At 35.4% G+C, this 11,875-nt stretch overlaps 1 protein-coding gene across 1 annotated transcript; it reads right to left on the reverse strand.

Moving 5' to 3' along the window:
• Positions 1-785: 785 nt before the first annotated feature.
• Positions 786-11,609, reverse strand: LOC130621987 (zygotic DNA replication licensing factor mcm6-like). Its single transcript, XM_057437380.1, has 14 exons — positions 11,465-11,609; positions 8,006-8,149; positions 7,806-7,916; positions 6,160-6,322; positions 5,357-5,496; positions 5,125-5,282; positions 4,654-4,905; positions 4,274-4,415; positions 3,803-3,944; positions 3,190-3,297; positions 2,538-3,090; positions 2,095-2,268; positions 1,646-1,779; positions 786-1,093 (listed from the first exon to the last, which is right to left on the reverse strand). The coding sequence occupies exons 1-14, from the start codon at positions 11,554-11,556 to the stop codon at positions 974-976; spliced, it is 2,433 nt and encodes an 810-aa protein (XP_057293363.1). The 5' UTR covers positions 11,557-11,609; the 3' UTR covers positions 786-973.
• Between the last annotated feature and the right edge of the window lie 266 nt (positions 11,610-11,875).

Consider the following 11,875-nt stretch of genomic DNA (forward strand, 5'->3'; position numbering starts at 1 on the left):
TTGCCGAAAGTTTTGATCTTAAAAGTTTAGAAAATAATTACATTCTTGTACGTAACAAAAGCTACTTTCTTACAAGTTACAGTCCTCTTTTAAATGCTAAGCAAGCGAAGCTTGAGTCTTGAGTTTTTTATTAGCTTAGGATACGTCGATGATTAGAAATAGGCAGCGTGTATTCTAGAGTAACAATAAAAAACCCAGCTTCGTTCCACAGCTTCATAGCTGTACAGCTATCTTGTCCTTAGGTCATCCTGTATCTTTTCTGACGTCAGGCCGTTGCGGTATAAAAAAGAGGCAACTGGGAGCGAGGTTAATCCACCTGCTAAATGTCGGTCTTTAACAATTTAAGATAGAAAACAGCACAGGAAGTATAAACCAATGTGGCAAGAAATATCTCGCAATGTGGGGTCTCTATATTATCTCAACGCAGTTTAGCAACATCTTTTCTTTTCACTGTCATAACCCTTCGAAGTCGTACTTAAAGGCATCAATCTATTTATGGTAAGAGTTGTTCAATTTTCACTAATAACATTTAAGTTAAATGTTATTAGTGAAATAAAAAGTTTGAGTTATCTAAAATTATCGTTGTTCCACACACACAAAAAAAATTACTACATTTCTCTGTAAATTACAATACAGAGAATTTATTGCAAATTAAATTATTTATTAAAAAAGTAAAAATTAGCCGTAATTTTGTACCGTTAGTCGTAATTTCGCACTGTTAGCCGTAATTTCGTACCGTTAGCCGTAATTTCGTACCACAGGGGCTTCAGAGAAAGACGAATATGTACGCATTACAGATGTGCATATATTTACATAAGATAATCACAGCATAAATACAGATTTTTAAAGGTTCTTTTTAAATTAAATCTTTTAGTCCAACAGAACGATGGTTGTGCGCATGCAACATTGAAGTATTTTATTAGGATTTTAAGTCCGGGAATCCTATTGGTTAATGGATTTTATTATTGAAATTCTATTGGTCAATCACATAATTAGGGTGAACAACTAAGTATGGATTACTCTCATTTTCATCAGCTGGTTGAAATTTTTCTCCAGTTAGATTAGGTTCCTTCAGTGCTAATAAAACATTGTCCTATGATCAGAAAAAGAAAAGTTATTCCCTGCCTATTTGTATACTCTCTAGAATGGCAACAGATAACTACAGAATTTTAAGAGATTTAGTATTATTTAAGAGGTTTTTCGGTTATACGTATAAAAACCATTTCGTATTTTAGGAGATTTTGCCGAAACCTTAGGAGAAAATAAAGCGAATAAAAATCCAGCTTTTCCTTGTTTTAATGTCAGAGAAGCTGTCCATTTCAATTTGTAAATCTTTGTGCAAATATAATTCATCAGTTCCGTTGCAAAAAAAAATATGCTCATATTTATTGCTCATATCTTTGTTAAAGATAAACATATGCTCAATTTTTGTCATTTAAAACACAATGAAAAAAAGTTACTATATGATAAAAATAATGGATGAGCAAAAATAATTTAAGGTGGGTCACTTTCCTCTAAGTAGGGAAATATTGCAGGTTCATAAACTAACAAAGCACTTACAAAAAAGCCTTTTTAGCGTGTCCAAACAGACTGATAGTAAATTAAGAAACCTCCAGCCTTTGCTAGCATATAAGAAAAACTTTACCTCGTTAATTAGGTGATCAATCACTTTATTAATCAAATAGGTTTGCTCTTCCAATTCTACTTCCGTTTCAATATCTTTTTCAATTTCTCTCAGATACCAATTGCATACATCTTCGCGACGTAATCCAGTTTCGCCTATGAATTAGAAGATTAAACAACATATCTGATACGAACTATTCTAACATCATTTTATTCAGCATTTTGCCAATTCAAGACAACATTAGAGTGGGCGGAAAGAGAGAGAGAGATTTATGCAGGCGGGATGTTGGAAAAAGAAAAATTATTTCTGAAATTACACTTCCAACTCGTCTTAAATCCACAATTTAAATTTTATGATTTTAAAAAGAGTATGCATGACAATTCGTTTTAAATTCGTTACTTTGTGCAGTTCGTTTGCAATAAGTAAATTAACAGATGGAATTACAAAGTAAAAGTCTATAAAAAACTCACTACTAGTGATTGGTTTATCTTCTTCCTGTCTCATAAAAAGGACCAATGTATTTGCTATACTTCGATACTTCTCGTAATTTAGTTTCACTTTCCTCTTCGTAGGTTTTGAAGGGGAAGGAGCTTGCTCTTCGTTTGCATCGCCGTTTGTAAGATTTTCAGAATCATTAAGTTCTTCTGTAAATAAATTAAAAGCTTTTACATAAAATAAACACATAAATACGTTACAACAACAAAAAAAACCATGAAAAATTCAAGAATTAAGTATCGGTGTCTTCCCAATAAATACCGTGCACACATTCAGTAAGACACAGAAATTTTGACATTAAAAGCATACTAAGTATTTGGTATAGGTGATTCTTCAGTCTTGAAATTAAGTGCACTTTCCATGCAAAGTGAAAAAATGGCTAACTGGAATTGGAATACTGGAACTTAATAACACTAACCTCGTTCTTCCTCCTCATCTGCATCGAATTGAACATCGGGTGTTTCCACACGTATAATTGACTTGTTCAATAATCTAAAGGCTTCCTTTACGTGTTTTGGTGTGACTGTGTCCTGACAATGCAATCTGGTCAGTGACTCTGACAAGCGAATCATGCTTTCGAGCTGTCTCACAGTGATTCTCCAGGAGGATTTTGCAACACCTGAGCTATCCCTCTGTCTGAGCACTTTATATTGAGACACCATGTAATTTTGGGCTTCTTTTGAGATCACGGGCTTAAATAATCTTGCAAACGTGAGATAACGTTGAATTTCATCTACAGAATAAACACGTTCAATGGATTCTTCATTACGACTGTGCAGTTCAACAATACGTCGTGCAATGGCATAATCGGTCACTTCGTTGCATTCGTCCACCAATATGAAGAACAAATCAAAACGCGACATGATGGGAGCTGATAGTGTAATGTTTTGCTTAAGTGATTTCGTGCGATCGTATCTCCCACCAATGGGATTTGCTGCAGCTAATATTGATGTTCGCGCGTTCAATGTAGCCTGGAAAAATAAGGTTAAAATTAAGATGCAGACATTTCAGACAAAGACAAACAAATTAATTCGCATTGTTTATTTCCTAGGACAGTCCTAGCAATGTACCTTTACACCAGCCTTTGTGATTGATATCGTCTGTTGTTCCATGGCTTCGTGAATAGCAACTTGATCTTTGGGATCCATTTTATCAAACTCGTCTATACAACATACACCCTATGAAGCAGTATAACGATTGATGGATTAACTAAGACATTTAAAATTTCATTCTAACGACTACTCTAAGCAACTACAAAGATCAGAAAGTTTAACAGGAATTTTCACTTATTATGGTCCATTTTGTATCTCCCAAAATCGTAAAAGTATATGCCCTGAAATTTGGATTTTTTTCCTTGCGAGGGTTTCTGCGCATAAAGTATATTTTCTTTCACTTGGCTGCACTTTTTCTATGAATTATCTGCAGTATATACAGATGGAATTTTCACGCGTCTGTACAAAGTTACTTTAAAGCTGATTAATTGAAAAAAATCGCCAAATGTTAATTTTTTCGGCCTATGATAAACATTACTTTCACTTAAATCGAACTAGTTTAACTAGCAAAAGTACAAATGGTTCACTGACTGGGGTCTTATTATTCTTACAACATTTAATATTTAATATTAATATTTATAATTTACTCCGTAATAATGTCTGTTCTAATCTTTTTTTTTATTACACCTACGTTATCAGCCAACATAAGAGCACCAGCTTCAATGACAAATTCATTTGATTCTTCATCTTTTACAACAGCAGCTGTTAAACCAGCAGCTGAACTTGCTTTACCAGATGTGTATACCGCACGAGGTGAAAAGTGTTCCACTTGCCTAAGATGATAATTAAGGTTCTGTTCAAGAAGATGTGGGATAAATCACAAATCTAAACCTCAATGAAGCTAAACGTCAGATTGACGTTACACATTTTTGACTTGTGAGTTACTAAAGTTACCGTTTTACAGGGAAATCCAAAAAATGTCACGAAAGAAAGATGTTAAAAAAATAGCATCTTTAGTTTAGGCCATTTGACACAACAACGAAAATTAAGGTTTACATTGGTAGAATAAAAAACAGTCGTTTACAAAAAATCCTTGAATCTGAAAATCCAATAAAAGTCATCATATTGTTGAGGCCAATTTAGTGACTTCTAACTTACTTACTTTAAGAACTGACTTTTCGCTGTGCTAGGATCTCCCACAACACATACATTGATGTCACCACGCAACGTTGTACCTTCTGCTGTTGTTTTCGGAACACCACCAAACAACATTAATAAAACACCTCTTTTAACTTCATCGTTACCTAAAAAATATAAAATGTGAAGCAACAACATTCTAAACCTCGAACTGAAAAAATAAACACTTTCTTAAATTTTTCTGTTCTTACGCGCTGCCCTTTACAATGAGATATTTTTGGGATTGTGTATTTTTTTAGCAGTGAATTTATTCTTTCACATGAAGGAAAACACCACTTCTTCGTGTACAATTAGGGGCGTATTGTCAACAAAATGCTTCATGAACCTTTTAGAAAGATATCTTACCATGTATAGTAGGGAACATGCTGTTAACAAGATTGTGGTACAGATTTTTGTCTTGACTCATTTCATATATTTTATGCCATTCCTGTTCTGTCATTTGCTTTTTAATTGCTTCTGCACTTAGTTCTTCAGAAGATAAGTCCTTCCCTCCAAAACGAGGGTTTGTGGCCGTGACACTGCATGCTAAGAATGCCAAACGGTATGTCAAATCACGCACACCGAGTGATTTTAGGCCTCGTACGCCCTCAATATCACCTAAATAACACACAGGTTACGCATAAATAGAAATACAATATCCTTTATTCACATCTTCCACTGTTAAAATCTATTCTGGTAAAAAAACACTTTACAAAAAACAAAATGTTACACATACCGTGGTAGTTAAACAGACAATTGTTGCAAAACAACAAGGAATGTTGAACTTTGTGAGAAATTTTATATAAATATATCAAATTAGGACAATTTCACACTAACCTCCTGCTTTGTTGCCACGGCCTGCACGTGTTTCAGCTTTAGATCCCGGCATATTTATTTGTGCCACATCTGGAACAACAACAAGCGTTCCAGTAAAGTCGCACTTGTCACCAGCTTGCGCTTGTTCTACTGCTTCAGCGCGAACAATAATCTCAACACTGAATGAGAAAAAAACAATGAAAATCACATCAATGCAGTATGGGATAAAATTAATTGTTATTGGCCAACTTACCTCCTGGGAATGCTACCACGTGGTAGCTCAGTCTGGGTCTCCTGAATTCGAACTTTTTGAAAATCAACAAATCGTGACTTGTCTATATCAAGTTGAAAATTTCGACGATTTTGGCAAACTGGATTACGGCATACATTTGGCTATATAAAAAAATGAGAGAAAATCCACTTGCATCAAAAATATCCACTTTCCCATTCGACCAAACACATACTAGCAATGTTGAAACAGCAAAAAATTTATATTGCAGTGGGTCATAAAAACATTGTATGTAACGTTGCATGAATTTAAATTCCATTTTGCTTCACATGCCCATATCAACAGAATTGACTGATATGAACCAAATATAACAAACTCCATGCAAATCTTTGCATTTTTGTAGAATTATTTTTTTTGGTCTAAGATAATTTATTTCTGTGGTTTGAACTTTTACATTTTAGCAGAATAATATTTTTGCTTCAATATTTTTAAAAGCTTTGCAGAATTTATTTTTGCTGTTCGGAAAAAAACCTTGCTAATTTTTGGGGAAAAAAGTGAAATCGCTAAATTTTCTTCATATGGAAATTTTCAACAATAAATTAAGGTGATGTTGCAATATAGACTGGATTCTAAATGCTGGCTTGTCCAGGAAAGCTATGCACACACATGCAAAAAGATTTGGGTCTGCTATTGATAGCATGTGCATAATGCTAAGCTTTATGAGGGGTTGACCAATGCAAAACACCCTATAGCCTTATATGTTAAATATGTTTTATAACATATCTAAAAATCTTTAAAAAAAGTCTGTCATAGCATAAAAAAACTACCTGTGTATATTTAAATTGTTGCTCCACATCTTTAGTGACGGTTTGACAATCCAAGCAGATAAAAGTACCACTAACAAGCTCAGGATGGACTGGGTGAGTCCTGACAACCTGACCGCTAATGCGCAACAATGATCCAATTTTTATAGTGGATAATTCACGAATTCTAAACAAACAAGGCAAGCAGTGGAAAATATTAGTAGGATCGATCTCAAAGTTCTGTATCATTTTTGTGCACAAAACACACTATAAGAATTTTATTTAAGCTTAGCCTACATAAATTTAATACTCTTTAACAATATGAGAGTTTGGCTTAAGCTTTGATTAAATAAATTTAATATATACTCAGGCCTTGCCATGAGTTGCGTGCAATTGCTCGCGCCAGCGTTGTGCTCACGTAAATGCTCGTTACCCCAGCATTCTATTGCTCGCGTAAATATTAACATTTTGAGATAAGTGTAAACGTTTTTCTCAAGAATTGATTGGTCTTTTAAGTGAAAGTCCTGCACGAACGCTCAACCTGAAACTGAAAAGATATTTGGTGTGATTATTTTCCACCAATCATGCAAAAGTTCATTCGCCATTTTGTAAAACGCTTGCGATACGGGCATTAAGGTTAATCTTTGTTGCGCATTCATTTTGCAGTAGAAAAGTGGGGGACGTTTTAAATCGTGAACCCCAAACACGAGGTCGAGAGTCTACTGGTATAGCGACTCTCTCAATTTTAACTTCCTTTTCTACATGTCCGAAATAGTATGCATGACTATACTGTCGTTTTCATAAATTTGTTTATTTTTCAGCAAATAGGAAAAATATGCTTCGTTTTCAAATTAAAAAAAGTCTTTATCCGCATGGTTTAAATAAAACTTCAAAATTTATTCGGAAAGTTCAGGTACACGTCTGGTACATAAAATTTATACAGAAAAAAAAGTATACCGCATGTGGGTTTCGTTTTTAAAATTGTTTGAATAACAGTTGCAGCATAAAGAAAATAATCCATTAAATTTGGACCTGCTATGGTTTCCAATTGTTTTGTCAAATGAAGAAATTATCTACAATTAAATCCATGATAAATTGTCTGTTCCGCCTGTAAGTGCAGTTTTGCAGACTTGTGTCATCCGTGCTCCGTCGGGGTTCACCTCCCATTAGTTAACAACCGCATGGCTGGATTTCTTGTGTAAGACCTGGTTACCAACGACGCAGGGGCCAGGCAAAAGAGATTTATGTCTACGTCAGGAGTCTGTGAATTAGCTAGAATGGTCAGGTTGGCTATGAATAGGCTTGCTTGTGGATTATAAGGACCAGGACTATTCAATAATTCTGAGATCCAAAAATGTCCGACCAAGACAGAAATCTATCAGACGTTTTAACAAATTAAAAAATAGAATTTTAGGACTAATTATTCGATTCAACAATCCAATTCTATGTGCTACATAGCATATGCCAAGTAAAAAACTTCATACAGAAATTGAACAGTAAATCACACACAATGTGCTTAAACAGCCATTTTTTGCTATGCATGTACAAAACATTGTAGGAAAAATTCTGCAACAACTAAGTTCACAGTCAAGTTGATAGGGAAAGTTTAAAGATGCAAAACGTTTTGTGTCTGACATGTGCAAAAAACATTATTTCAGTAGGGTACCTACTTGTGTCTTGTTGGTAACTCAATAAAACTGGCATAAAATTCTTTTGATAAAGGGACTTCTCCACGATCTCTTGCAAAATTTCGGACTGCTCTGCACAAGTATGGATAAACTCTAGAGAAAAACATATATTTAAAAACATCAGTTTTGCAATCACTTCCTCAAAGAAGTTACCCTATCTCAGTAACAACATGATTAATTACCTAAAATATTCTTCCTGGATAATGGTAGCAAGTTCTGATTTGTAGGTTTGTACATCTTGGAAACTAACAGATAGTGTATTTCGCTCTGGCCGGATCAGCTCTTGAGCTTCTGAAAGGTATTTAATCTCACCATCAACTGTAAATCTGAAAATAAAAATATTGGTATATTTTTCGAACAGAGACCTTTTCCCTTATAATATGGCAGTATCACAGTTTGACATGGAATCATTATTGCATCGGATTATATGGTACCAATAAAAGTGATATTTCATCTGTTATAATTTGTCTAAACACCCAAAGTGGACGATTTTCCTTTGAATTAGCAAAATAGTATATGTCATATTTGTTTTTTTTTCGACATTCTGTCATGTTGTCAATGCATTAGAATAAAAAGTTTGTTGACCACAACTGATTTTAGAAATTGCAACAGCAACATAAGTTGAAGCCATTTCCTGATCATTAAATGTCAGAAGCAGTGGCGTATCCAGAGGTTAGTTTGGGCATACCGTGAACCAAAGCGCAAGAATTTGAAAATAACCTAGGGATCTTGGGGACGCTGTAAGCCTCCCAGTGGGTACAGAGTGGAGCCCTTTTGCGAGACGGGAAAAATTTGACCATTTTTTCGCTAAAATCACATTCTCGTAAGCGAATTAAGGCAATGGCGCTATGAAGAACAACTTCGAACATCATAGACGTTGAGACTGGGAACACTAGACCAATGGTAGCCTGCCTAGGCGCGCCAAAGGATGTGATTTACGTGCAAGGCCTTTCTTAGGCTGCAAAAGGCCTTATTACAGCATTTAGAGGGCTGTGCGCATACTTAAGATTGTTCTAAGGCCATGGCGCTATGAAAAGCCGCTTGCGACATCGTAGTACATTGAGACTGGGAACACTAGACCCTAGTAGCTTGTCTGGTCGCTTTGAAGCACATGATTTACGTGTAAGGCCTTTATTAGGCTGCAAAAGGCTATATTACAGTCTTTAGATTTCTATCGCCATTTTCCGTTCTTAAACTTTTAAAATGCGATCTAACGAAGCATTTTCATCGCCACTTTTCGTTCTTTAACTTTAAAAATGCGATCTAACGAAAATTAAATCTTTGTTAAATTTTATTTTCTTTTGTTGATCTCTTGACGACTATAGCAATTAAATATACAACAATGGGACACACGCAGTTCACATGAGCTAATTAAATTTCACGAACAAGACATGAACTTTAAGCTACGCAAACTCAATTAGGGTCAGTGCTCTGCCAGACAACTCCCTACCACATCCAACGTCCCACAAAGTGCACCATCTACCCAATTTCCCTGACATGGCTTGGGTTAACCCGGGGCTATGGAAATATTCAATTGCTCACATTGAATCGTCGCTAAGGGAAATCGAACCCTGGTCTCCCGCACAAAGTACGAGAGTGATAACCACTAAACTAGTGTCACCGGGTATTGTACAGAGTTTCAAACAGTTGGCTTCAAAAGTAATCCATTAGTATTACTAGAAATTAACCTTGCATTAATTTGGGAATAATTTGGGCGAGTTCCATAGTTATCAGGTGATAGGCACAAATGTTATTAGAAAAGTCACCAAAGTACACTCTCCAAGCTAAAGCATTTTTGGCTGCACACCTTCTTGTAATATTTTTAAAATCAGGCAATTTTTTGTGAAATCAGGGGAGCAGAAGACCTTCCTTAATACCAATAGACTTCAGATTAAATCAGGAGGGTTTGAATGTTTTCTAGACTGTATGAAAGTGCCTACCTGTCAGGCAACAGCATTTAAGTAAGTAAGTAAGTAAGTAAGTAAACATTTATTTACCTAAGAAATGACAATTTGCAATACTAAAAGAATAAATTAGCAATTAGGAAGGAGACTTTCCCGATAGCCAAGGCTAAACAAAGGAGAAAGCCACCAAGAAAAATGTGAAATATTTTCATATGTCAGTAAATACTGTAAGTTTACAAAGATTAAAATGAAAAAGCATTATTGATTATAATTAGTATAAATGAAAATTCAGTACCATATAGTCAAATAGAAAAAAGTAATGAGACAAAATAATGAAGAGGAAAGCTAGTTGATGTATTGACTCATGTAGAAACTTGTAGCTAGGGATATGATTGTGCTTAATTTACAGTTTGTGAGGTTAGTATCAGGATAATTTCTTTGCAGATTGTTCCACTGTAATGTGGAGATTCTAGAGAATGAAAAAGATCCAAACGTCGATGTGTTAACTGTTGGTTCAATAAGCAAACCAATTGTGTTACATCTAGTTTCATGAGAGTGTGAGATTCGATCAAATTTGAGTGAGGTAAGTGTGTCAGATGGGAGGTTAGAGTTTAGGAATTTGTGGATAAATTGAATGTTAAGGACTTTAACTAGGTCGAAGAATTTAAGAATTCCAAGTTCTGCAAATATAGGCAAAGATGGGGATCTTGGTTCACTGAAGGTGATCAGCCTAAGGGCAGCCTTTTGGAGGGTAAGTATTCTGTGGGCTACTGTGGTGTCTCGAGTGCCCCATACTTGGCAAGCATAGCTTAAGTGAGAACTAAAGATAGCATGGTAAATGTTTAGCAGGGATTTTAGGGGAACATAGTGACGAATTTTAGATAACATCCCATTGGCTCTTTGAAGTTTAGTAGCCACAGATGAGACATGATACTTCCAGGAAAGATGTTCATCAACATGAACACCCAGGTATTTCACACTTTCGCTAGGATAAATGCGCTTACCACATAGAATCAAAAAAGGTAAAAATTCAAGCCTACGAGATTGGGATCTAAATACAAGAAACTCTGTTTTGCTGGAGTTCAGTGATATTTTGTTGGCGTTAAGCCAACACACAAGGCGTTTAAGATCAGCATTCATCCCTCCTCTACAAAGGGATTCTAGTGATTTTGAGAATTTCAGCAGATGAGTGTCGTCAGCAAAATGATAGGTCTCTGACGATTTGATACAATTATGCAGATCATTAATATACAACAAGAACAGCAGCGGACCAAGAACAGAGCCTTGAGCCACACCATGTAGAATGGCTTTAAGTTGAGATTTGAATTCACCGATTGAGACATACTGGAGACGACCAGTTAAATAAGACCTGAACCAATCATTTGCTTTTCCCCGAATACCATAGTGATTTAGCTTGGATAGAAGAATTTTGTGGTCAACAGTATCAAAAGCTTTTTGTAAGTCGACAAACACTCCACAGGCAAGCTCACCTTTGTCAAGGCAATGTCTAATGCATTCAACTATAGTAAGCACAGCCTGTGATGTTGAATGCTGTTTTCTGAATCCAAACTGTTTGGGATATAGGATATCATGGTTGTTGAGAAAGCCTATGATTTACTTCGTCTAATCGTTGAACATGAAAAAGGAAAAATTAAAAACATTTCCAAACAAACAAATAACTAGAGAATCTGGTACCAGTGTGACTGTATGTTTTCTGTTCAAAATAAGAAAACTTACTCCTCAAGGAAATCTTGAAATAGTTTTTGGCATCTTTCCCCAAGCTCATCTCTGACCCTTGAAGCTCCTGAGGTTACATCAGCAACATCCATGTTTATTGTTGATTATGTTATAGCTGTTCCTTCGTGTACATATAATTTTAAGTGAAGTTGATAATATATATGTTCCGCACAACTTTATTCCTAAAAATATTAGGCTGCGACCCTCGGCTACATGAATTTATATAAGAGTTAGGCATATATGCATAACATGTTCATATACATGACGTACAAGCAATAAAATACGCGGGAAATCTTGCAAAGGAGCGCGATATATGCCATAAATCATGTGCGCGCCGGGAAGGAAAAAAACGGTTTGCGTTAGGTACCCAGCCAGAGACAAAAAGAAAGCCTTGGAACAAGATTGAGGAAA

This window comes from Hydractinia symbiolongicarpus, chromosome 12 (assembly GCF_029227915.1).
Source record: "Hydractinia symbiolongicarpus strain clone_291-10 chromosome 12, HSymV2.1, whole genome shotgun sequence".
In the NCBI taxonomy this organism is placed as follows: Eukaryota; Metazoa; Cnidaria; class Hydrozoa; order Anthoathecata; family Hydractiniidae; genus Hydractinia; species Hydractinia symbiolongicarpus.